General features: G+C 39.6%; 2 protein-coding genes across 2 annotated transcripts in view; both read right to left on the reverse strand.

The window, feature by feature from the left end:
• Window positions 1–1,186: 1,186 nt before the first annotated feature.
• LOC109632191 (double-strand-break repair protein rad21 homolog A-like) lies at window positions 1,187–9,162 on the reverse strand. The gene is made up of 14 exons (XM_020091358.2): window positions 8,972–9,162; window positions 7,570–7,756; window positions 7,090–7,219; window positions 6,907–7,006; window positions 6,643–6,749; window positions 6,310–6,507; window positions 6,069–6,194; window positions 5,690–5,815; window positions 4,056–4,279; window positions 3,428–3,581; window positions 3,185–3,330; window positions 2,665–2,841; window positions 2,413–2,496; window positions 1,187–2,157 (listed from the first exon to the last, which is right to left on the reverse strand). The coding sequence occupies exons 2-14, from the start codon at window positions 7,711–7,713 to the stop codon at window positions 1,966–1,968; spliced, it is 1,908 nt and encodes a 635-aa protein (XP_019946917.1). The 5' UTR covers window positions 7,714–7,756; window positions 8,972–9,162; the 3' UTR covers window positions 1,187–1,965.
• A 3,644-nt stretch (window positions 9,163–12,806) lies between these two features.
• The window catches only part of LOC109632177 (exostosin-1b), a 37,612-nt gene continuing 24,604 nt past the window's right edge, over window positions 12,807–25,814 (reverse strand). Inside the window, exons 3-11 of the mRNA XM_020091335.2 lie at window positions 24,495–24,602; window positions 23,422–23,541; window positions 21,571–21,703; window positions 20,862–20,980; window positions 19,903–19,998; window positions 18,374–18,463; window positions 17,523–17,683; window positions 17,252–17,423; window positions 12,807–15,810 (exon numbers count right to left, since the gene is read on the reverse strand). Coding sequence (XP_019946894.2) covers window positions 15,625–15,810; window positions 17,252–17,423; window positions 17,523–17,683; window positions 18,374–18,463; window positions 19,903–19,998; window positions 20,862–20,980; window positions 21,571–21,703; window positions 23,422–23,541; window positions 24,495–24,602 — 1,185 coding nt within the window. The 3' untranslated portion in view covers window positions 12,807–15,624. The remainder of the gene's footprint in view (window positions 15,811–17,251; window positions 17,424–17,522; window positions 17,684–18,373; window positions 18,464–19,902; window positions 19,999–20,861; window positions 20,981–21,570; window positions 21,704–23,421; window positions 23,542–24,494; window positions 24,603–25,814) is intronic.

Raw genomic sequence — 25,814 nt, forward strand, 5'->3', positions numbered from 1 at the left:
TGCATTCCGTGAGGATTTTCTTTTCTTTTCATGGTTGAATTCATTACATTTCATCAGTGTTACATTTTTTATTCGTTTCAATAATAGTTGGATCCTAAGGAGACAAATGCAGAGAGAACTGTGTGTGGCAGAGACAGAAGAGGCTGCACCTCCGTGTTTTAATGTTGCAAAGTTATCCACAATGAAACTGAAGATGAAGTTCATCTTATTTACACAGTGTCAAACCAGCAATTCATTACATCAAGTTATTCCAGAGCAGTTTTCACAGACGTGCTGTTTATCATTTATTCAACATTTATCCCCACGAGCATCTTCTTTCTCCAGATGCCTCAAATCTTAAATAAAACGTATATTCTACTTTAATTTGAAATGCTTCTTCTGAACAAAGATTCTAATCTAATCCAAAAAGCCAAAGAAAAAAAAATGGAAGATGAAACAATATACCTGAAGATGGATGTTGTTAATAATCACAGACTTGAGCTCCTCCTCTATTTAGCTCCTCTTCTTCATCAGGCCATCATCTTTTTCAGCCCACAGTTTTATGGTCTCCTCTGTTTCCTCTCAACCAGTTCCTTGTTGAACTGCTCGTCCAGATTGATGAAGCCGTTGATGCTCTGATTGAGTTCAGTTCATCATATTCCTTCAAAAACCAGCCCCATAACCAACATTGAAAGAATCACTCACATTCCTATATCAAATAAATGTAGATTTGTTCGTGAAATGCTGTAAAAATATGAAATTATCAGCAAAATAAAGTTAAAGTGCTCAGTGGTTTTACACTGTCATGTAGTTTTATCATCATTATCATGAAGTTTATTTTTCATTAATGTTTTAATGTTAATTAGCATTTTACCAAGGTATTGGCTAAAGATTTGGGTAATTTAATATGTAAAATTATAGTTAATTTCTTTTTAAATAGCAATATAAAAAAATGTTTTGTAGTTAATCCTAGAAAAATGTTATGGTTGTAGTCTGTCAGGGGGTGTCAGTTGTGTTCTAGTTATTTCCTCTTTTCCCCTTGCCTTGAAAGAGGGATGTTTTAAATCACTGGTCAACACTTTGCTATCAAGTAAAGATAGTTAGAACTTATGTTTCGTTCAATTTAATGTTATGTTCATACAATTCATACATTTATAAAGATCAGTGTTTGGGGGGAAAAAAAAGACAGAAAAATAAAAACATCCAGTTTTACCAAGTACTTAAAACAGTTTATTTGAAATCTTTACAGATGTATCACAACTAGAAGTTACCAGAAGACTAAAAAGGTGGGATACCGAACTCAACTGTAACAAGTACATTACCTAGTTACATGATGCAAAAAGGTGAAGAAGCATAAACGTATAAAGGTAAAAAAAAAAATCCAAAGAACTGAATTGATAAACTGCCTGAATTATACATCTGAGACACATTATTTAATGCCAGGTAAGATTTTACTGATTTCTTTTGACAGATTAACCTTTTTGTTTATCATGAAAGAACAAGTGCAACAAGGAGGAGGTGGAAGAGGCTACACTTTGGAGCAATAAAACAGTACCTTTCCAGAACATGTAGAGTCAATGAGGGACTTCATGTGAAAATACAGGGCTCTTTATCTAAAATCTCAACGATATCCGGTGACAGGGGCAATAGTACAAAACTGAATGGAATGAGCAGACAATGATGACTTAACTTACAAAACATAATGAATCCAAGCTTGCAAATCGGTGACTAAAAAATGTTGCTTTATAAATATAATTGTTAAACATTCTTCCTCACTCCATTTGACCCAATGAATACTGCATGATTCCATCTGTAGTACAGTAAAATCCTTTTTTAAAAAGTTTCCAACCCGTTCCCCGCTACTCCCGTCCCTTCCCCAGAAACAAATTGGGCTGACAGGAAAACAAATAAAAAGGCAAAAAACTTGAGTAATTAAAAAAGTATATCTGTTGCAAGCAGAGTGTTTTTTTTCTGTTCTTCCAATGTCTAAATAAGGTGGAATCTTGGTCCAGCGGTGGCGATGATGTCGCTGTAGGGCTCTGTCTGGGTGATCTCGATGGCTTGCTGCTTCTTAAGGACAAGGAAACTGTAAAACTTGGCTGCTGCCTGCTTCTTGTTGTTGTTCCGGCACAATTCGAGCAGGCTGACTGAGTCTGCTCCAGTCTTGGCCATGACACGCTGTAGAGAAAGAGGCACAAGATATCAGTCAATTCCCTTTAGTTTGACCCGTGGGGATTAATTTAACAAGCAGGTCATGCTCATCTTTAACCAACTTTTATGAAAAGAGAGGGAAAATTATACTACTCTAGGAAGTAGAGTTCCTGAAAATATTATACACAGGGCAAACTACAAACAACATACAAACTAATCTTTTAACAACAGGTATTCTACTTTGAATATGTTATCATAGTTTGAACACAGTAAATTCTGTACCTGGAGACCGTGCAGCATCTGCTGGGTTCTCTTGTTCCATCTCTTCTCCTCCTGATCCTGGTCTCCTGTCTGACCATCCTCATCCTGAGGGACACAGTCATCAGCATCAATTGGCTCATACAGTTTCTTTCTTATTATTGTAATTTCTGCAGGAGCACTTTGGGCAAATGACAAAATGCATCGCTTTTACATGACTACTACCATCAACAATGTTTCCACTGGATCAGAGACAGCGTTTCATTTTCCACTCACCTCTTCTTCATCGCTATCATCCTTCTTGTCTTTGCTCTTCTCGCCAAGGAGGTCGAGCTCAGGGACCAGCTGGGTGAGGTTGAGGCTCTCCTCTGGTGGCAGATCCACCTGAGGCATCTCTAACCTCTGAGACAAGACTGAGCGGTCAACCACCTGTTGCTGCTCCAACGGAGCCATCTGAAAGAGAAGAAGCAGGGTGGTGGTCAGGACAAAGCTTGATGTTTTTCTCCAATGTGGCTGTTGAGCAACAAACATTTACAGCATTTGTAAATTGAAAATAAATGAATCATGATGTCATACACCCCCCCATTCGATAACAAGACTTAAAAATTCTTATGTATGGAAACTTCAAACAGATTAAACTTGGGAACCAACTTTTTCCTTTTATGGCTCTGCCGCTAACATTGACAACTACACAAAACCTTCAAACAGCACTTTTGAATTTTCTGCATTTTAAACTTGAAATACAGAGGAAAAAAGGTGCAGCCTCATTTCTAAAATAAAACTCAGTTTTACTCACAGCGAGGGGGCCCTCTTTGTCAAGGGTCTTGCGTTTGACACCACGGGGGGTGGAGGGAGGAGGCATGACTGTCTCATCCAGAGAAGTTCTGCTGCCCTCCATCACAGAGGCAGCCAGCATGCTGGGCTCCTCGATGATAGTCTGGTCTGTAAAAGATGTTGATAGATTGTATGAAGATGTCTCACTGAAAAACCTCTGCCACCAGTCTCTTGATCTCCACCCATCTCCTCCAGCACAACTTACCAACAACATCTCTGTGCTGACTCATGATCTCCTCTCTTGGCACCTCGGGGTTCTCCAGCTCTTTGAGGAACTCATCCAGGCTGTCTGCTTCTCCCCCCTTCCTCCTCTTCCTCAGCTCGTCTGGTACCAGAGGCGTCAGGCAGCGTGTGAACATCTGTCATCATAAATTTCACCATTAAAATTTGGGGCAAAATAGTCGTACAATAACAATGTAGGGACTATTAAGGAAGACCAATGCAAGACAAAGGTACAGTCAGCTATGCATCAACACATTTTCTCTTCTGGAGGGGTAACATGGTTGTAAAGTGATTTGGAAAAGAGAGAGAAAAAAAAACCCAATAACTTCCTCCTCCTTCTGTTCCTTCAGTGTTCTCATTTTAAAATCCCACAACCTGAACAGAATGCCAATGAAAGATATAATATTGTCAACATACTGTCTCCCTTTGCTCTAATCAGCCTTCTCTTTGACCCACATGGAGAGACAGACCTCAGGTGGAGCTTGCTTTTTACCCATTTTACCCGTCTATGTGATTTCAGGCAGACAGCTGGTATGTTCTCAAACAGGAGTAGACAGTATTTTCCACAAATATATTCATATTTATACTTATGGCAAGCTTTTGTTATTTACCTTGAGGAGCCTTGCATTCCACAGGGGTTGAGCAGGCAGAGAGAAGAGCTTCTCCACACCTCCGGTCTCTTTCCACATCATGAGCTTCTTGGTCGGAGGGGCGAGGTCCAGGGTGGTGACAATGTCTGAGTAGTCGGACAGCTGGGCCCTGATGGTCTTACTGTCCAGCTCTTTCACACTGTCCACAATCAGCTTCCTCTTACGCTTTGCCTTAGTCTCTTTCACTGCAAACAAGAAAAAAAACAGTACTTCATGACATGCTTCACCATTAAAGAATGGGTCAACCAATTATCAGTCTGACCTATCATCGGACCCAACATTCAGCATATTTACAATTATTGGAATCATCATTTTCCTTAAATTCACATTGCTGATACAATCAACTCATTTAAAAGTGATGTGCATTGGTTTAGAAGCACCAATCTCTGTGTCGAGCATCATCTAACCCGCAGCACTATCCTGTTGGTTACAGGTCTCAAGCAATAGCCATTCAACACTGAATGCTACTGTGGAGGATTTCATTTACTGGAGCTGCTCCAGGGAGCGAGCAAAGCTGCGTGTTAAAAGGTGAGGCAGCAGATATTGCTGTAGTGTAATAGATATAATCCTCTTTGCTGAAGTTGCAAAAACACCTCATTGTGATGAACAGGTTCATTTGTTGATCCAAGACACGGAGTAAAAGCAAGCTGGAGAAGAGTGAGCTTAACTGAAGTTACTATCAGATCTGAACAATACGTGGAATAAAAAACAATTTTGCTTAATGAAGGAGAAAGCTATGAATGATTGAACAGAACAAGTGTAAGTTCAAATGTAGAGCTGGTATAAGGAAAACAGCACTGTTACAAAGCAGAGGCCCAAACACTGCACAACCATTATGGAAATGATGGTTTCCTCAGTTCTAACAAATCAAACATCTGTGTGTATGTGACAGTGAGACATCTGCCTTCTAGTGCATCACATCATGTCACTGTCCGGTGTGAATTTCTCTCAACTGAGCTTTCATGATATCTTTGATATCACGGCAATAATTTACACATATAAACTTCATATTTTTGAATGACGGCCTTCAGCATTTAAATTATGAAGCTTATAAATATAATGTTTTTGAGATTAAGACATATGTAACTGTGTTATTCAAAGGAGTCAAATAAACCTGCTTTTAAATTTAATTATCATTTAGGACTCTGCATCAGCATATATTAAATATTTAAGGGAAAAACTTGATTAGGACATCATAATAATAAAATGGTTTAATGCGGGAATAATTAAAAACCTATTGTTTGTTATCTATTCAAATAAAACCCTTTTCCATGTCACCTCTGTTCCCATTATTAAAAGGAAAACACATGGTGATAAAATTTCATTGCCCCCCTTAAGTTTTTTTACAACGTGTGCTCTTTGGGAACAAGTAAATACATCTAGCGAAACCTAATGCAGTGTAATACAACACTTCTTGTTACAATCTTAAGTTTTTAATAAACATTATTTTAGAGTTGAGGGTTCAACTATATGATTAGATAAGGCTGCTGCAAAACTGTCTAATGAATCCAAAAAAGGAAAAAGAAAACTTTGATTCTACAGAAAAGAACAAACACAGTGTAATTTAAATACAGCCTCTTCAGAGGGAGTCTTACCAGTGATGTCGATGGGCTCTAGGGCAAAGGCCTCCTCCTCATTATGAACCAGAGTTGTCTGTTCCGTCTGATCAGCCATCGCTGGCAGTGGCTCGACTGGGCCGGAGTCTGGGCTGTCTGGACCCGCTACACACACACACACAATTGCATTTCCTTTTATACAAGCAGGTAATAACACAATGTGCATGCAATTTATAATAGTACATGACGATGTAGGTTTTTCAGGTGACCTCTGTAACGCTTCCTACAAGAAAATGTATTTTATGGATAACCAGTGACTAGATATTAATGGAGAAATATGTAAATCCTTACTAACAAACCCTCACAGATTCAAGATTAATTTCCCTTGCAATAAGACAAATGACTCTGTTTTACTTACGAGACTGGAGGTTATCAAAGTCATCCTCGTCATCTCCGTGATCTGGAGGCATTATGACACTTTCTGTGATAGCTGGAGGATCATCAAAAATACCGCCTCCATCTTCAGAACTCAGCAGCTTATCAACTGGAAAATAACAAAGAGGATTAATTTGACAATCATCCTTTTGTTAAGTCATTATGAATATTTCATAGAGCTACTTAAAGTAAATGAGATTATTGAAATAAGTAAAACTGCTCACCCAACATTCCCCCATCAGTGTTGCCCATGGAGCCATCCCCAAAGTCATCATACTCCATGTGGTTGGACTTGTCAGGGAGATTAGCTGGGCCAGGCTCAGCCTCCAGCAAAAGGTTTGAGGCTGTGGCTCCATGCATGATGTCCTCCTCAAATGTGCTGGCATCACGCATCATTTCTCGGTCATCCATACCGAAGTCAGCTGAAGAGTTCAACAGGTTGTTATTGTAAAACTTCAATGGGGTGAATTAATAATCTGATAGAATTGAAAGTCATATATATTCATTTGTGCATAGTGGGAGGGTATCAAAGCATGTATCAGTATCCAGTGTCCTACCAAAGTCATTGTCCTGCAGGAGACTGAGGTTGCCAACATCTTCTCTCATGGTGATCTCTTCTACTCTGCTCTGGTTCAGGGTGAACTGCTGTGCAACATCTATGTCACTGTTTGAAACAACAAGAAAAAAAAAAGACATTGGGGATGAGAAACACTGGGTGATTGAATGACACAACCTGAACCACACCAGTACTAGTGACAGGAGAAAAGTATTTCACCAAACAGACTCATCCATCATTTCATGTGTTGGACTCAAGGACTTACTCCAGATCTGGAAGTGGCTGGTCAAAGTCATGGAACTCCTCAGGTAAGGTGATGGCATTGTAAGCTGCCTCTCTGTTTTCCTCAGGAAGATCCACCACACCTGAATTCAAATCAATGGTCATGACTTTGTAACACACAACTGTATGATGATTGTAACAATATAAGATGATGAGATGATCTTACCTGGCCTAAAAGCCATTTTAATCTTGATGAAAGCTTCATTACAGTCAGCAAGCAGGTACTTGGCCTTCCTGTGGTAGATTCTCACGACCCCAAGGAGCAGATGGCCTGATGTACGCAGCGCCATCTTTACCTAATGAAAATAGACGCAGAAAATGTGAATAAATACTTAACTAACAGACCATTGTTCAAAGGGTTTAAAGACAAAACTGAACTGTTATCAGTGCATGAAGTACAGCAATCAGTGACACTGGAAATAAACCAGTCTATGTAGACTTAAGTACAACTGATTGCTTTACATGAAGCAAAGACAAACTCTGTTGTAATATTTCAAAGGAAACACAAATATCCAATGCTTTGACTTATTAGGAGGTATCAAGAAAGACAAGACAGGCACCAGTAAGAAGTCAGGATCTGAGCGAGGCTGAAGTGAACAAAGTGTTAACATGACCTGCATCAGAAACTGTAATGCTGCCTTGTTACCTTGGGTGAGATGATGCTCTCCACACTGCTCTCCAAGTTGCATTCAAAAACATGGGCCTTGGTCAGCTTCTTGTCCCAGTGGGCCGCTAGCCAGATCTTGGCCAGCGGCCCACGCTTGCTGAGGACAAAGTGGGCGTAGAACATTGCCCTGGTTCCCCTGGCTCACTCACACTGCTGTAAGGTTCACCTGGAAAAAACAATTTGTTTATGAATGAAGAGAGGCCACTCTGAAAAGCTCAGGACAGAAAGAAAATGAGGCCAAAACAGCCAACACAAACTAGAACCCCTGTGATAATGCTGATTTCAGCTAACTTCAGAGGAATACAGATCTGAGGGGCTGCACAGTGTGGTGGTGGATTTAAATTACACTAGTGTACAGAATCGAAGCATAGCACGGCTTACATTCGTTGTTAAGAATACACCAAACATCAGTCTTTAAGGCCACACAAGCCAGAACAAAAGTGGCTTTGTAAAGAAATTGATCTATTTAATATCTATTATCGTGTCATAGGCAAAATAAATTTTAATATTGAAATCGTTGGCTTTAAGCAACTATTAGCCTGGTTACGTTTAGGGTTTGCTCTCTCTCGAAGAATCGTGTTAATACTAATTTATAACGTTCGCAATGCTTATGTTGGAGGCTTCAGAGCTAGCATACTGCTAACTGTAACCCTAAAATCGATGCAGCTCCCTCCAAGCACTTTTTCTTTCTTGTTATACACCGATTAAGTACATGTGATCGCTACTCATTGATCGTAAATTCAAAAACAGAGCAGTAAACGTAGAAAAGGGAGATTTTAATGCAATCAAAACAAGCGCTGACTTCATTCAAGTTCCGCCTGTCTCCCAGTCAGAGAGGCAAACATTGGTAATGCACATGTCTGCCCACGACACGCTTTCCCGCATTGTATACAAATGAAGCTAATCTAGCAGAAGCACATATATCAGAAATGTGTAAGTAAGACGCGAGTGTCCATGTGATCATCTCACAGTGTAGTCTGAGCGCCAAAGGGTTGCTCAACACCAGTAAATAGTCGGCGCCATCAACTGGGTCAACTCAATTAGCCGCCAGCTAACTACAAAAGCAGCAGTGAAATCGTGAGCTGCGCGTGAAATGTCTCCAGTTTACGTCCCGGAGGATAAATAAGAGATTTTTTTAAACAACAGACAAGACTGCAGGTCGTTCAGGGAAATGGATAAAGTGCAGCGCACTGGAGAAAGTGGCGCATGAAAAGCAGCTCCCACTTTTTTCCCTCTACCAGCACAACAGTGTCGTTAGCTGGCGGCTAAAGGCTCCGTGTCCAGTGGAGGCCGCGGCGAATAAACACAGACGTGCGGGTAGATTTCCCCTCCTGCCCCGCACCGAACCGCGTGCGGATGTTTCCGCTGCAGACTCACTCACCCACAGTTCGCCTTTCAATGTGGAACTCCAACTATTATGTTATTTCTCCCAGCGAATTCTCCCTTGTTGTACTCATTAAAAGAGCCAAGATGGCGCCACTCGCCTTCCTCCCGCTCACCGCTGTCCTTTTAAAATCGGCAGGATGTTTACAGTCAAAAATGGCGGAGGAGGAGTCTGCTGACAGACAGCCCGCTGTGAGCGCCCGGCACAGATAGGGGGCGCTGTGGCACAGTGCGTACCTGACACCGAGAACAGGAAGGAGGGAGACCATGAAACCAGAATAAGTGAATTCAATTGATTATTATTATTATATTACTAATATTCTTATAATAATTATTATTATTATTAGTAGTAGTAGTAGTAGTAGCAGTAGTAGTAAGTGACGAAATATTTACATTGACTATAAAATAATTAATTGGGAGACTTTGACAATGACAAATGACTATATTATACTATATATTATTAGTACAATGATCATGATAACAATATTAATTTTATTATCATCACAATAATAATCATTATTATTATTGTTGTTGTTATTGTTGTATACACTGATACAGTGACTAATCCTGGTCTTATTTGTGTGATTGTATGTATTATCTATTTTATTTGTATAGCACTTTGTTATAGTTTTTTATTATTAATAATTTTATTATTATTATTATTATCAGTCGTAGAAGTAGTGGTATTAGTTGTTGTAGTAGTATAGGTCACAATATGCTCCTATTGGCTTTAAGATAATCTATTCTGAGACTTAAATTAGAATGTGACAGGCTTAGTCTCAATAATAAGCGATATTATATTAATGTTATTATTAATACAATACCCAGTCCTGATGTAACTCACATCCTGTATATTAAAAGAATGGAGCTTTAAAAATTGTCCCATTATTTTCCCTTTCATAGCTGTTGACATTAGCAGAAAAAGAAAGAAAAGATTCAATTGGCTGTGTTCCATTCAGGGTTCTCAGTTGCAGGTGCCCTATGTTATACTGGGGCACCTAAATGGAACAGAGCCATTACTAACATAATAAGGTGTGCTCTCTGCCATGAAAGTCAAAATGTCTGCTGTGATAAAGGCTCTGTAATGACTAATCACCTTGTTATTGTTCATATAACGGATGAAGGAATCAATCACTTAAGGTATATTTAGAGAAAATTATAATGGGACAAACTTAATCTGTAGCAAAGATGTTTACAGGAGAAATAAGCAACCCGCAGCCCAGAAAAACCAAATCAATGCTTTGAACTAAATCCTGTGTGTGTGCAGGGAACTGGAGCTACACACAGACTACAAAACCAATTTCCAAACAATATATTAGATAGTGAGATGAGGAGAAACATGCCTGACAGAGAGACTGACTCATCTACAATCAAATTGCAAAATTGGTATGCAGTAAAGCGGATTTGTCTCATGGGCCACAGCATCTGTTGCAGTGGAAGCTCTGCCAGCTGAGCATGTTTATGGTTTACCAGCAGCAGGGCTCCATGTCACTGTAGTGGGGTGGATGGTTGATAACTGAGGCACGTCATGTTTTCGTTATAGTTTTGATAAATGGCATTTAAAGTCTCACACAATGAACATTACGCATTATGATGACATGATCGTCAACACTGGCAGTCTTAAAGGTACAGTGTGTAGAATTTAGTGACATCTAGTGTTGAAATTGCATGTTACAACTGAACACCCCTCACCTCACCCTCTCCTTCCAAACATGAAGAAGAACCTGTGGTAGCCTTCAGTTGTCATAAAAACTCAAAAGGTGTTTAGTTTGTCCAGTCTGGACTAATGTGAAAAAAGATGGCAGCCTCTGTAGAGAGGTGTAAATATAAAGTATTTAAATATAAAGGGCCTTTACTGGGTTGAAGAAACCAACAATTCATACTATTTAGATGAAATGAACTAGTGAAAACATCATGAGGATTATTCTTCATTAAATTTCTAACAATAGTTCCCTTTGACCTAAATCTTATACACTGGACCTTTAAGAGAAGAAGAAATTCCCTAAATGTATTTAACTGTGTGCATATATGGTCCAAAATCAATCAGATCCTTGCTTTCACACACATTTCATCATCGCACCATCAGTCTCATTTGGAGATTAACAAGATATTGATCTAGGCCAAATGAATAAACACGACTCTGCAATTGAAAGCTAACAGATACGAGGGAGGCAACAATGCATTTAAAATGGTGTCAAATTTAAAATTGGATGGAAATCTTCAGTGTGTTGGATCACTGATTGAAGGGAACATTAAATTAAATCCTTTTTGTGTAGACATCTACTATTTTGTGCAGCGCGCAGAGATACTGCTGTGTGACTTATCACAAAACAAAGCTGCAGAGCCACGTCTTGTGACACAGAAATTGGGCTTGATTCTTTTTAAATGAGATCATTTTAACCAGGATAGCTGATTGCTGCTTACTGTGATCATGTGTGACAGATGCATCCAAACAGCTTCAGAGGAACCAGCCTCTCTCTGCTGCTGCTTTCCCCACTTACAAGGTGTGAGTCACAAAGCCCGAACGTCTGATTATCTCCACATACCGAAACACAAGTATATTATTATCTTCACAGCTGTATGAAGTGAAACGTCTTGTTCTTTGTTTTCACTGAAGCATTCTTATACGCACACACGCAAACACCCGCAGGAGATGTGGACTAAATGTGGAGATAGATTTTTATCCAGGCAAATGCTGATTGAAGAATTAGTTTCTTTCAATCCAGAGGAATTAATTGTTTCTGGCTAATAGTGTCATAATGTGTCTAATCTGAATGAATTTAATTATATTGCCAATGGGAGCTCCCCTCCCCTCCCTGCACACTACTCTTCTGTAAGATAGCTGTTTTATGAAATGCTCCAAATTCAACTGCAAATTCCAACAGCAGAACATGTGATGACAATAATCAACCATGCAACGTGTTTAGTTGCAATCAAGTTTACTCAAAGCGGCAGATAACGCCACGATGACATCATTTCTCCTGATACCCCGATGGTAACCTTGACCCTGAATCTACAGAAAACACAATAAAAAGAAAATATAGCTGAGCGTATCTCTGCCTGACACTTCAGTTTGCTTGTTGCCACGATATCTCAAGTAGAAAGAAAGAAAGAGTAGGATGTCGTCAAATGTGGCCTTGAGTCACATTAATAAATGGAACAAAGCACAGTGGCTGCATCTCCACTGCAGATACACATCTCATCAACAGGAATAATATTGGTTGGACTTCTGGCAAACTCTCCAACAGTAAGTTTGACACCTCAGTTTATAGAGAATCACTAATTTCCATCAACACATCTGGATCTCATGGATGTGGCTCGGTGTAACTGTAACTAGATCATCTCTTCTGCTCAGGCAGGGGTCCAGCTTTTACATCTTTTTGCTTTGAGTTCTGTTGAAGCGATCTCTCTCGTTGCCGTTGCTCCAGCTGAGTTGGCAGCTCTCGTGCACCATGGGATCATCCTGGATACATTCTGTTATTTATGCAGCGTGTCTAAACCAATCACCCCGACAGATTTATGTAAACACAGCAGCTCCCTGGCATAGGACGAGGTTCACACATGCACATGGAGGAAGCTCAAGATACAGAATTTAGCCCAGCTCTCCCGCTGTGGGCGCAATGCAGAAAAATAACATGCAAAACAGGTTTGGGAAAACTGAAAAAGGTTGATATGGCAGGATAGAGAGAGGATGGGTGGGAGGTTGGCTGGGGGTTAACAGGAAAAATGTACTGTATTTAGGGTGTATATGAAAAGTCCAATTATAATTTTAGTTTTCAGAGGACATTCAAAACAATGACACCAAAGAATAATATGAGCAAAACCACACAGAGTCAATTTATATCAAACATTTTATTTGTTGTTTTTTGTTTTGTTTTATAAAATTCTTTTACAAAATTGTGATTTTGTTCCTCTATCTTTCCATGTTCAATCTCTATAAAGTTATTTCTGCAGAGGAGAATGAAAGGAAGCAGGCAGCGATTCAGCTGAGACAACACAGCCTGATAAATACTATGTGTTTGTTTGTGAGAGAATTCTACTGTGTGTGCATTACATGTATTACTACACTTGTGACAACCAGGAAGAGGCGGCTATTGTGCCCTCGCAAGTATACTAATACAAGGCAGTGCGTGTGTCAGTATTAGTCTAAAGAGACCTTGAAAGATGTTCCAAACAGAAAAGGCAGGAATGTCAGTATCACGTCCAGTGTGAAACAACACCATTTAGGGAGCTGTTACATGTCACTTGATATTCTTGAGGAAGACAAACAAAAAAGATGTACAGCTGTAATGAAACCGGGGACCTGTTTGTTGCCCAAGGCAGATGGGGGGAAAAAACAACTTATGTGTATTTCTTCTGAAGGCACATCAATATGTAACCCCCTGCCCTCTGAAACACAAGGGAAGAGAAAAGAAGAAAAGATGAAGAAAACGTCTTCTTAAATATTGCACCAGGTTCATTTCTGAAATGTGATTCTCTTTACGATAATATTCAGTCGTCTTGATAGCGCTGTAATACTGGGATTGTTTATTTGCTGTCGAGCTGCACATTCTCAGGAGCACCATGCACCACTATTCTCTGCTGATTCCTCCATCATACACTCTGTCCTTCCCTCTTCCCCTCACACACTTTCTTAAACAGAAAATACTTTATTGAATCAAATAAATATGGGAATGCATGGCTTTCCTCATATTAGATGAAAAAAAATATATACAAACATAACCACAAATGATCCAATGGCACATACTGGGGGTCTGGGAAGGATTGTGGAGCTCACCAAAATGATTGTTTCAAAGCTGAGGCTGCTGAAGGAGGATTCAGAGCATGTGTGGTTAGATTTCTAGATTTCACACAGAAACGCTGCTGGTTTTACGCCTTAAAGACAAAAGAACTTTAACTTGATGATGCACAATGATTTAAAAAGACAGGTGCACATTTAGGCTTCATCAAAATACATTAACATTCTCCAGAATATCTGATATGACGAATCCAAGACAAAAAAAAAAAAAACATGAGTATTAATAAAACCAAACACAATTTGTTTAATCCAATTAGCCTATTGATCCATCGGCAGAAAAACAATTCCATGTGCCACTGACACTTGACTGTCAATGAAGAGGTTTGCAGCGAATGAGATGTGAGAAGACTAACATGTAAAAAGATGTGATGAATTATTAATGTTTATGGGACATACTTCTTAACATACAAGTTTTACATTTTGGTTTCTGAATGAGGCCATGCACATTAGCACACAGTTACTGAAAGGCTTCTAATTCCATGTATTTATGTTAAGAAAACACCACAAATGATACTTACTTAATAAAGCTGATCTCCCCAAAGGTGCATTTTTCTTCTCTATACCTGTGTTAACAGTATCTCAAATGTTTGGTGAGAATTCTTCTCCATCTGCATATTTGCTTATAACAAGTGGGTAAAATGAGTAGTTTACTTAGTATGAGGCCAAGTCTTGGTCTGAAACCTCAAATGCTGTTTGATGCTCCTACATGAAAACACTTTGTGTCACTGGACATATTGAAATTGGGTCTATGAGAGAGGAACAATGATGGTATACAAACATCCCTTACAGAACAAGTCCCAATGATCCAGTCCCTGGATTTTAGGGTAGTTTTTGTTTCAAACAATCAACTAGTAAGCTCAGCCTCCTTTAACCAAGGCAAAGCATATCATCCAATCTTTTTCAGTCAGCACATTTTCAAGGATCAAGCTTCGGCCTTTAAGAATGAAAAATAGATTTCAGAATGGCACATAATGAAAATGTAGTTTGTTCAATTGAATAAAAATGTATCACACTTCAGTAAATTAAAACATGAATGCTGACCTAAAGAATTTACTACGAGATCCATCATTTGTAAAGAAAATCACAAACCATGGAATCAAAAACAAAACAGAAAGCAGCAAGGTCAAGGTGCTTGTCCTGCACCATGCTCTTCTCTCAGACATACTCCAACACCATTAGATAAACTCGAGGCACTATGAATATCAGATCATTGATGGTTGGTGGGTTTTCATTCCTCCTTTTACCTGCCCTGCTATTGGTTTTTATTAAGACAATACAGAGAGTAGTGCTGGCCATTCATTCACTGTATAAAAAAAAATAGTAAAACACAATCCAAAATAGTGTTATCCTCTTCATAGTCATTATCATCAATAATATTCATCAAAAACGTTCAGGGACCTGTGCATAGTGTACAGAGCAGAACAGACAGTCTGGTTCAGTGGGATGGAGTTTGGAGCAGTTTGCCACCGTCGGGAAGTTGTGATTTACAACTCCAAGAATTTGACCACTTTAGTAAGTCAAACACTTGAAAAGTCCTCAGGTGTCCTTCAGCTGTTGGCAGCCGTAGTGAATATCGTGGGACCTGTGAGCTCAGCTGTCCACCAACACACACAAGAGAAAAGACGGAGAGGAGAATACACAGAGGAACCATTAAAGACACAACAGAGGAGAAAAAAGGATGTGCTGTTCTCCTCTTCTGTTGGAGTTTATTTTCCTCCTCCCCCTTCTACCCAATCCCATTTGCATTTCCATTGATCGTTCCATGCAATCATGGAACTGCTTTGCATTTCTCCATGTGTCCGACCCCCTCGCTCTCTCTTTCTAGTGTCCGGTGAGCGGGGGGCTCCGGAGCGTTATAGCCTCTCAATATCCCTGTACTTCTTCCGCAGTATGGACACCTGGTCTTTGAACAGGACTGGGTCCAGCCTCATTTGAGAATGGACCAGGGGCATGGTGCCAAACCAGTTGGCAAACTTGTTCATGCAGGTCTGACGTTGGGCAAAGTGGTCCGGGTCAGCCCAGCGAGACGCCCGGGAGCTCTGGGGTAAAGAAGGGTGGGGGTTGAAGAGGAGAGGGGGGTGAGAAAACAAGAGAGGAAAAAAAAAAAAAAGTGAATGAGAAAGATGGACACAAGGAGGAACATTGGGAGAGGGAATGAAAGAGACAAACAAATTGAATAATGCATCACCAATTATTTTGACCTTTCAGAGCCTGTTGTAATTATTCATGAGTTTTTTTTTATTGAAATGCCATATTCCAATAAACGAATTTTAATTTAAAGTTACAAATGTTTTCTTCCCCTAACGGCTAAAACTGTTTAAGTTGAAGCCTGTGTGTCTAAAGGGCATTAGCCTTTACAATAATAAGGAAAATCACAGGTTTCTGTCTGTTAAATACTGAGTCTCGATGTGAAAAACTAATTATGAAATAATGTTCTGTTTTACAGTTTAAAGGCCACCTGCCTTAAGCATGTTTAACAGAGAAGCCAGTAGAACTTATGAAAGACAAAATAATAAAGATTATATAAAATATATAATAAGTAATGGACGGCTCCTTTAGGGATCAAAGTGTACGAATCAAAATAGATTCGTTTTTTGTGTTCGTTCCACCTTTAGGCTTAAAATTAGAATTACTCTATTCCTGTGCCAACCACTCAAACTGCAGTTTATATTCATGTCAGTCCCGGAGTCAACACTTTGAAACAAATTAACCCATTAAGATCCAGTACGAAGACATATGGAAGACATATGACTGGTGAAATACTCGCAGGAAAGGAGAAATGCATTATGGGAGATGGAGTTTGTTTGAAAGCCCTGCAAAACGTTTTTAAATTAGCATTTCACACAATGGCTAACAAACTAATATTGATATTGAAGCAGATTACAGCAGTGTTTCATTAAAATGAAGACGATTCACACTCAGATTATGTGACTGTTGAATGGCTGACCAAGGCTCAGTCTGTAAGAGACATGTTTGAGGAGGAAGAAGAGACGTTTCCTGGCTTTCTTGGTTTTTTGGAAATGTTTTGAGAAACTGCAATAATTCACAATGACAAATTAACAAATGTTTCATCTATCAAATGGTTTTCATGTCATGTCTCAATCTGCTTGAGGGGCTGAGAAATTGTTTTTTTTGTAAATGTAGGCTATTCTGTCAGCTACACCCTCAGATTTTAGGTGGTTATTTCATTATGCTGAGGGTTTAGAGTGTGTTTTCATTTGGCACCTGAGGTCTTGATGGATTAAAGTATGAAGTAATTCATGTTTTGTCATAATAGTCTTATGAATGCATGAACCACTGTGTGTGAGGTCAGAGTAAAATTTGAAGAAATTCCCCCAAGGCATTCTTGAGTTACCACATTTTCAAGAGAATGGGACAGATAGACAGATGGATGGCCCACAAAATAATGTCTCTAGCCACTGATGTCAGCTGTGAGGGGGTGTAATGAATCACTTTTACAGCATAGTTTTTCTGCCTCACCTGTCCCATCATGGTCTCTTTGTACTGCTTCTTCTGAGTGACCTTGATGGGTGGTAGTTTAGAGACCGATGACACCAGAAAATTCATCAGAATGTCCTCGCAGTTTGACATCTGGTCAACCATGGTCCTCAGACTGACTGGAAGGTAAGTGGTGTACAAGTGGTGGTAGTATCTGAGGGAGAAGGTCAGAGGGAATTGTTTTAGTGTTGACACTAATCAGATTCACAGCAGCTACAATTGTATAAAGTACACCACAGAAGTAGATCAGTACTTGTGATAGATGGCAGCTCCAGTCAACACCATGGAGTAGTCATTGGTCCATTTGGAGGTGTAGCCCCACCGCTCCTTGTTGCTGTCCCAGAAGTGGCTGCGGGCTGGGTAACCTACAATGCGATCTGGGAAACTCTGCCACACTGTGAAGGCAAAGTCCACCTGGACCAGGATCAGAGAGAAACAAATCAGAGAGAGGGAGAGAAGACATGAGGTCAAGAAATCGAGAACAGATAATTCCAGGAAACTGTGTCTCAAAGACATTTAACAGTGAATATAGGCCTTATCACAGCAGGTATGTTATATTAGGAAAGGGAACAGATTTTAATGATAACATTAACAATGGCTCTGTTCAGGTCAAGTGTTCCAGAAAAGACATGTGCTCCTGTTCATGCTCTGTAAGCGTGCAACAGCAAGTCAGCTGCAACATACTAGGACCTGAAAGACAAGCAGCTTAATGTAATTTAGCCGTCATTCATTATTTAAAACCTTTGCTTGTCTAACTTTGACGTATCAAAATATGTGCTGTAAAATGCCTGTAGAGTTACAGTGGAAACAACAATTCTTAAACGCTGTTTTGGGAGATTTACAGCCGACACTACCGCTCTCACATGTAGTAAGAGGGTATTAATGTGTTCTCTTAGTACATAAATACTAATGTAAGAAATACTTAGATGTATTCGGCATTAGAAATTGAAAAAACGTTAATAATCATCTACTTACAGTAATTCATTTGACCCAGACAGGTGATCATTATAGGTGGTTTACGCTGCATTAACAAGACCTCGTGCAACACATCCTCTAGATTACACATTGCTGTAAATGTTTGCTGTAATTATCAGGCAGTCTGACCTCTGTGGTTGAGAGCACCGTGTCCTCATCCAGACTGAGCACGGCATCAGTGGGGATGGTATCGTAGGGCAGAAAACGACTGCTGATCACCTGGGGAAAAACACAGATGCTTGTGACTGGGTATCAGTTTTACCATGCAACCATTAGTGTATAAACAGAACCCATATAAATGCCCATATAGGTGCATCTGTCTGGCAGGCAGCGCCACCAGTTTCTTCATGTCTGTTGGTGTCCCAGAGTCGTTTCATCTTGCAGCGTTGACAGCAATTTCAGCCAGTCATACAAGCTGACATTACACAAAATGACAGCAAACTGCAGCATTTAGTTGATGATCTAAAACCACAGATAGGAATCTACAAGCACTGGAGTGTGTTTAGCTCCCTGATGAGCCCTGCAGCCTGTGCTTCTTGGCATGCATCTATGCAAAACGGTGTAAAACAAGTGCATAGAAGGTGGTTTCCAATTTTAGAAATATCTGCACACTAATCTGAATGCTAGTTTCAATTAAAATACAGCATGTGTGTGGGTTTCCACCCCTGACTGCAGCAATCTTGGTAGCTAATTTGGCATTCAACCTACAAGACCTGTGTAACAAGCAACATGAACTCTTGATGAGAATGCATGTGACCAAGTCAGTGCTGTAATCCCTGCCAAGCCTCTCTAATATATACAGCACACAATCAAATCCATATTTGTCTCATGTACTGTATCTTAACTCAATACAGTCAGACAGTAAATATACAATCTTGGAGCCTGTTTACTACTGTATGACAATAAATTGGCCTCAGGGGGCAACGGCCGACAGCTGAATTTCGAATTCTGTACACGATTTACAGGGATACTCTTTGTACACGTTTAAGGTCCACATGACATTTTGGCTAATCTGTAATAACAACTATTTGCATATAAATACAGACAAATTAAAAAAACTACAGCCATGGCATTTTGGTGAAGCCTGTTTTGCTCTCCACATGGACTTTTACCTGCCCGCTCAAATGTGAAACTAGAAACCAGAAGGCTTCAGGCCTGACATATTCACATGTACAATCTGTAAATAGAGATAATAAATGTACTGTAGCTTTGGCTAATGGAGATATTCTCATCCTCATTGTGAAAATTCTTCTACATTAAGCTTAAGTTTTTGGGGTTTAAATCAATAATGAATGAAGTTTATCAAATTAAACGTTTCTGCAGGTAACACCAGAAATATCACAAGCCATAAAATCTCAACTCCATGTTTAAATGGACCTGCAGCTGGGACATGAAAGAATTTGATTCATGTGGTTTTGGCATTGATCCTGTAATTTGAGTCCAAGTCTCAGAATTCTGCTGTTGCCAAATTGGAAAGAAAATAAATACACTGGTTGTTCAAGCCACTTTGAGTCAGGCCAGATACAGCAGGACACACTTGAAAATGTTTGGTTGTCTGCCATTTCACATTTTATATCTCAAACTCAATTAAATCGCAGGCTTCCAGAACTAAATGTTAGCATTGCCCACAGTAGGAAACATCTGGAGAAGGCGTTTACCTTGGTTTCCCCCTCTATGACAATGACAGGGACTGAGGTGGCAGGCCAGCGGTACTTGGCAGGAAGAGGCTTATCACAATTCCACAAAACTATCACCTGCACAAAAGGAAAACAGACCAAACTTAGACATCATTCTGAATACAGCACGGTCACACCTATATGTGCCCTGAAGGAAAAATATATTAAAATACGAGTTAAAAATTTGACAATCCTGTCTCAAATGTAAAGATTAAAAAAAATCCACATATTTTTCGATTTAAACTCTATTTTATATTTATCCCTTCTTTGTGTGAAAGGCAACCACTTTTTCATGTTTCTCTCCAGATCTATTTTAAGAACTGTCACACCACCTACAATTACCTGACAGAGAAACAGTGTATTACTGTAAATGCTATAGAATAGTCCCAAATACAGGAGAAATGACAAATAATGAGTAAAATAAAATTCAATGTAAAAATGAAAGGGAATCATTCCTCCACAAATTGAGAGCTCACTGTTAAAAGACTAACTACCATAAAACTTACAACTCCCCCCACTAATAAAGGTGTATGAATTCACGCAGAGATTACAGTCATTACATGTAATCTGGTGTTTGACAGCTGCACATTAAGTAGTTTTCTGCAAGTAGTTATTTCCCTTATTTCCTACAGAGAATATTGGGACAATATAGAATTAACATATCTGCTGGGAGTATTTATGGTGGCTGAGATGTCTCACACAAACAAATTAATGGAAAACACCAATGTAAAAGCCACAACACAACTGTACAACTTATGTTCACTCACTTATGTTGTGTTTCTGCTGTATGGCTTTTGTAGTTGAGTTGTTACTTTAGCATCAATGTTTTCGTTAATGTGCTTATGACTTCTGGGACATCTCGTCCACCATATTAGTTCCATGTAACATTGGCAAACATCAGGTGTGAGGTGGGTAATGTGGAGTGCTGCCTTTTTGATTACCTGAGCACAGTATTGGGATTTGCTCACGGCCACAAGCAGCTTCATGACTGGCTGAGACTGGGAGACCAGTGGGGTCACCACATGGATGATCGCTGTAAACTTGGGGTTTGGCTTGATACCTGGAAAAGGTTGGCACATCAAGGGTAAGAAAATACGCAATTTAAACCTGCCGATGAAGTTTTCAAACATTAGATTGCCCTTCTGAATCAAGTTGGCTAACATACTACATCACTTGCATACGGCCTGATGATAATGATAGAGAATCAGCTGCAGTTTTATGTTTTATAAACAGGAGACATCTTTTAGACAGCTTTAAGCATTTCTTCACTGGTGCTTGTTTACTTCAAGCTGCGTTTACCTGACAGAGTGCAGCTGAACAGGTTTAATCAAGCTTGTAAAAGATGCCAGTTAACTGAATCCTAAAAGTCAACAACAAGCCACATATCTTTCCAATTAACAAAGCACAAATACATCATGGCAGGTCTAATTGGTGAGCTTCCTCGAGACAAATCCTGAATTAATAAAGATTTATTGCACGACTTGTGGCAATGTCACTGATTCACATGTTAGTTTACAAATATGCAACAGCTGCTCCACACAAGCTGTTCCTGTGCATTGTCTTACTGAAAATGAGTCCATCAAAACCTAGGGTGAGCATTGATGTGGTACTATGCATACTGCGCACCATATGCATGAAAGATTAACTGACCCAGCTTAGCATAATAGAAAGGGAAGTCTCCCAGGTGTGTAGAGTACTGCGGGAGGGTGAAGAGGCCTCCAGGCAGGCTGTTCCACATCAGGTTGCTCCTAGAGGTATGCTGCAAGACCCGGTCCTGGATGATCTGTAGAGAAACAGAAGCACATGAGATTCAAACTTGACAAACTCAAACAAATGTTTTTTGTCACTTTTTCAATTGAAAAATCTCACATTACGTTTTGCTCACAGAATAAAGGACCTCAAGTCACAGTTATTTCTATGAAAGGCAGAAGATGCACAACGACTGTGGACTGTCAGTAAGATAACAGTTGCATATCAGCTTTGTTGCAGGATCTTGGAAGATCTTTTACTATTCGCTAAACAATTAAGCCAGTGTTATGTTATTTGGAAACTGAGTGCAGACAAGTATCCCCTGGCACTTCTCAAATTAACAACCGAAAAAATGATTCCCTTTAGATACAAAATGATCCCACAGACGTTTCCATTACAGTGTCATATGATCTCATAAAAAACAAATTCCTATCCTATATTCAGTTTTCTATGTACTGTTTTCTTGCTTTAAATGCTTTATTTTTCAACACTAAAGTAAAAAATAACTCAAAATATAACTTCACAGTAAGATCAGATCACTCAGTTCTGCTCAATAAATTGTGTTGGCACCAGCTTTTCCATTATTCTAAATCAAATTTACAGGTCAACTGTTCAGCCCAGTGTCTTATACAGTCTGACAGCAGGCTTTACAGGCCCACAGCATCAACTGTGTCCCACTCCACCAAAGCTCTAAGATTGTTTAACAGTGAGATGAAACCATAATAAAATATTAAGCAGTCTCAGGAGCTGCAAAGTAAACCCTGTCTGCTTTCTGAAGGAAACTGTTCTGATAAAGTGAAGCTTGAGCTGTAACTGAACCTGGGTCCCATTCAAATATTGAGGATCCCTTGCTAATGGTAGCTAACTATTGGAGAATATTTGAAGCCAAAACACTGATGTGCTGTACCATGGTATGTCTTGGAACAAACAGGGTTAAGACATTAAAAGAGTGTAAACAGATCGAAGACCAGCTTCTTGGGGCTGTAACTTTACCCTGCTGACAGAGAAATCCCAGCTCTGCCCTCTAGCAGTCTGGCCTGCTACCTCATGGGATGAAGCCTTTGTAACACTATCCGTGGACAACAACTTACTAACTGTAAACTGCAGTCAGCCAAAAAGGCTTACGGTAAATGTAACAACTGGAAATCAGCAGTAATTTTCCAGTGTACTGCATCAAATAATACAATAAAAGGAAAAAGCTGATACATTTATTTTGCCAGTTTGGTAGTTTACTTGAGATGGTTTGTACATACATCACTGTAGAAATTTAGAGAAAATTCTGGTAGAAGCAGGTCAATTTGCAGACACAAATGCTACTACATGTTGTGAGCATGATTTGCATGATACTTGCAGCTAGCCGACCTAGCACACCCCAGTCAGACTCTCTGTCCTGCTCCCATTTCACCCCCCCCCCTGCACTGATCTTTGCTTGTTTGTAATTCCAGCTCAAGAGCAGTATGATAGACTGGTGCTCAGTGGGAGGAATACAGATAAATGGACTCTGACAGGAACAAATTACTGACATGATTGATGGCCAAGCCAGCCTCAAAAAACATGACAGCAGTGTTTAACAATACACATCATCCCTCTTGGTTTTGTGGCTTGTCTGGAGCAGTTCCATTGTGGGTATGAAGTCTGCAACAACACTTAAGGTCTGTAAATGTAAGATGCCAGTAAATGTCCTTAAAAAAAGGCAATCTTTATATTAAGCATGTTATGCATCGTTTAAAGCATTGTACAATATGTGTGTACCTCCAGTGTGGTCAGCACTATCTTCTCCACAGAGTTGAAGTAAGCCTCCCATAGGAACTGGGTCTGCTGTCTCAGGGACAGGATCTTATCCTGGTGGATGGAGCGCACTGTTGAGGGGATCTGGGACAGAGGTGAGCGCATGTTAATATACGAGAACACAAACAGAAAACTGAATGCTAAAGTAGACACTGTCATTTTATCCACAAAGAATGTTGTCAGGAGAGCAACTGCAAGATTTGCCTCAATGAATGAGTAAGTCTAAGCTGTCAAATGGGAAGGCACACATAAAACATGCCATTAAATACAAGAGTGACACATCTAAAGTATAATTACACTGTACAAGCTGAACACCTGCACACTACTGCTGTGTTACAAACCATTTATACGACCAATAAAACAATGACTATCTTTGCATGGCCACCATCATTCCGTCTATTGACCTGACATTCTTTCACTCATGGTGTTAACATGAGTCACTATTAGAATAGTCCATTCATATTCCTGGTACAGTCAGAGCACAGTCTGATTATGACTCACATCATCATTACGTCCACTATGTCATACGTCAGATGTTCCCAGGAAATTTTTGACAATATTTCCACTGCAAAGTTTGTGTCTATTCAAGTATTTCATAATATCCATTTCCCCTAAAAAACTTAGCATTACTACGGTTCCCCCATCATCCCTGATATGTTATTTCTTCATAGCGCCAGACATCCTGTGCATAGGACATGCATCATCAAGCAGTTGGTAACTTCCTCATGTCAATGTTGCAAAAGGCAGTAAAAACTATGATAGGAAAATATATTTCTATATTTACTACATAATGTATCTACGATTGGAATACTCCACATGTCTAAATTTAATTAATACTTATTTCAAGTATGACCTGATTCAGGTTAAGGTAATCATTATTTAAATGTCAGTGACAGGTTAATATCAGACTATTGGTGTCCATGTAAACAAAGTCATTCTGTGCTCCAAACTACCAATGTAATAAAGGTGTACAGATTTATTTTTCGTCTTGGAAGAGTTTAACAACTTCAGTTGTGTATGAAGGATGCCGTGTCTACCTGTAATAGCAGCCTTTCATCCCCCATCACAGCTGCTGTATTCCAGTCGATGATCTCGGAAAAGGGAAGTTCCCAGCCGTTACTCAGCATCACAGGCACACACGCTGCCTGTAAGAGTAACACACAACACCGCACACAATATACACTCTTGGTTAATGAGATGAACTGTTGAAGACTGTTGTTACTGATTGTGGAACCTGTAACTATCATGAAATCCACAGTATGGAAATAATGCAAACCTAGAGCAACAAGAAGTAATGTATGAATAATTAAAGGTATTAAATCTGTGGTGTCGAAATGATGTATAAGAGCCAAGTCAGTGTCCCCTGCATCCCGTCACATTAAAATATTCTAATTCAAAAGGTTTTACTCCCGTCTGTGGTATAATCTCTATTTCTACAAGTAATAAAGATAAAATGAGCAGAGGAGAAAAATGAAAAACAAATAGTTTATGCTTTGCCAACCCTGCTATCACTGTACAAGGTCCATTTCTCAAGCAATCAAATCAGGCAATTTAACCAAGAGGAGCAACATCTTCCCACACATTTCCATTAACTACAGAACCATCGCAGCACCCTGATGACTACTCTCAAAGCGACGAGGCACTATGCTTTCATAGAATGACCATAATGAAGTAGAAAAGGAGATAAAAGTACTTATTCCTGAGTAATTCCTGAGAGATTAATGCATTTGTACGTGTGCATCCACATTTGTGTGTGTGTGTGTCCTTGTGTATCCATTTATTCATTTGTGTGTCGGGCTGTAACTTTAGGTGTGTGTGTGTTTAAGAGTTGGTTAGTATGTGCAGCTTCCTGCCAGCAGCAAGGAGCCTCATAATCTGCTAAGCCAGTACCACTGATTGGCCTTAGCTGCAACACATGCAAATGCACGTCCAGGCACTGCTGCAGCACACGTATAATCTCCTTGGTGTCACTAGCAAATCTGCTGGACCTATTACCACACAACGTAAACACAATAACAATGGAAAAGAGGGACAACAGATGTTGACAATGAAACAAGCATTGTTACTCACTGCGGTCAAGTCATGGATGTTTGGGTGAGCAGTCGCAAACCTGGACAAGTCAGGGGCCACTTAAATTTGAATGCTTGCTCATTTGAGGTGTTACAGTCAAGGGACTTCAAGCACCCAATAAGGATTAAGTCAAAATGTTTGCGGTCCAACTTTTTAGGGGCTCCTTGTGTTGTTGTGTTGTGGCTTTTGGATTTGTGTTTTCAAATAATGTGTTGTGTGAAACGTCTTGGCATCTGTATCAACGAGCCGGTAAACGAAAAAAACTCTCTCACCTCACTGTTGCACGT

Source organism: Paralichthys olivaceus, chromosome 13 (genome assembly GCF_024713975.1).
Source record: "Paralichthys olivaceus isolate ysfri-2021 chromosome 13, ASM2471397v2, whole genome shotgun sequence".
Taxonomy (NCBI): Eukaryota; Metazoa; Chordata; class Actinopteri; order Pleuronectiformes; family Paralichthyidae; genus Paralichthys; species Paralichthys olivaceus.

Excerpts from the sequence above, each read along its gene's own strand:
- LOC109632191 (XM_020091358.2), bottom strand. The coding sequence starts at position 7,713 with ATGTTCTACGCCCACTTTGTCCTCAGCAAGCGTGGGCCGCTGGCCAAG. Across the intron at positions 7,220-7,569 it reads AGAGCATCATCTCACCCAAG|GTAAAGATGGCGCTGCGTAC; the intron begins GTAACAAGGCAG and ends TATTTTCATTAG. Across the intron at positions 6,508-6,642 it reads CCTGCAGGACAATGACTTTG|CTGACTTCGGTATGGATGAC; the intron begins GTAGGACACTGG and ends TGAACTCTTCAG.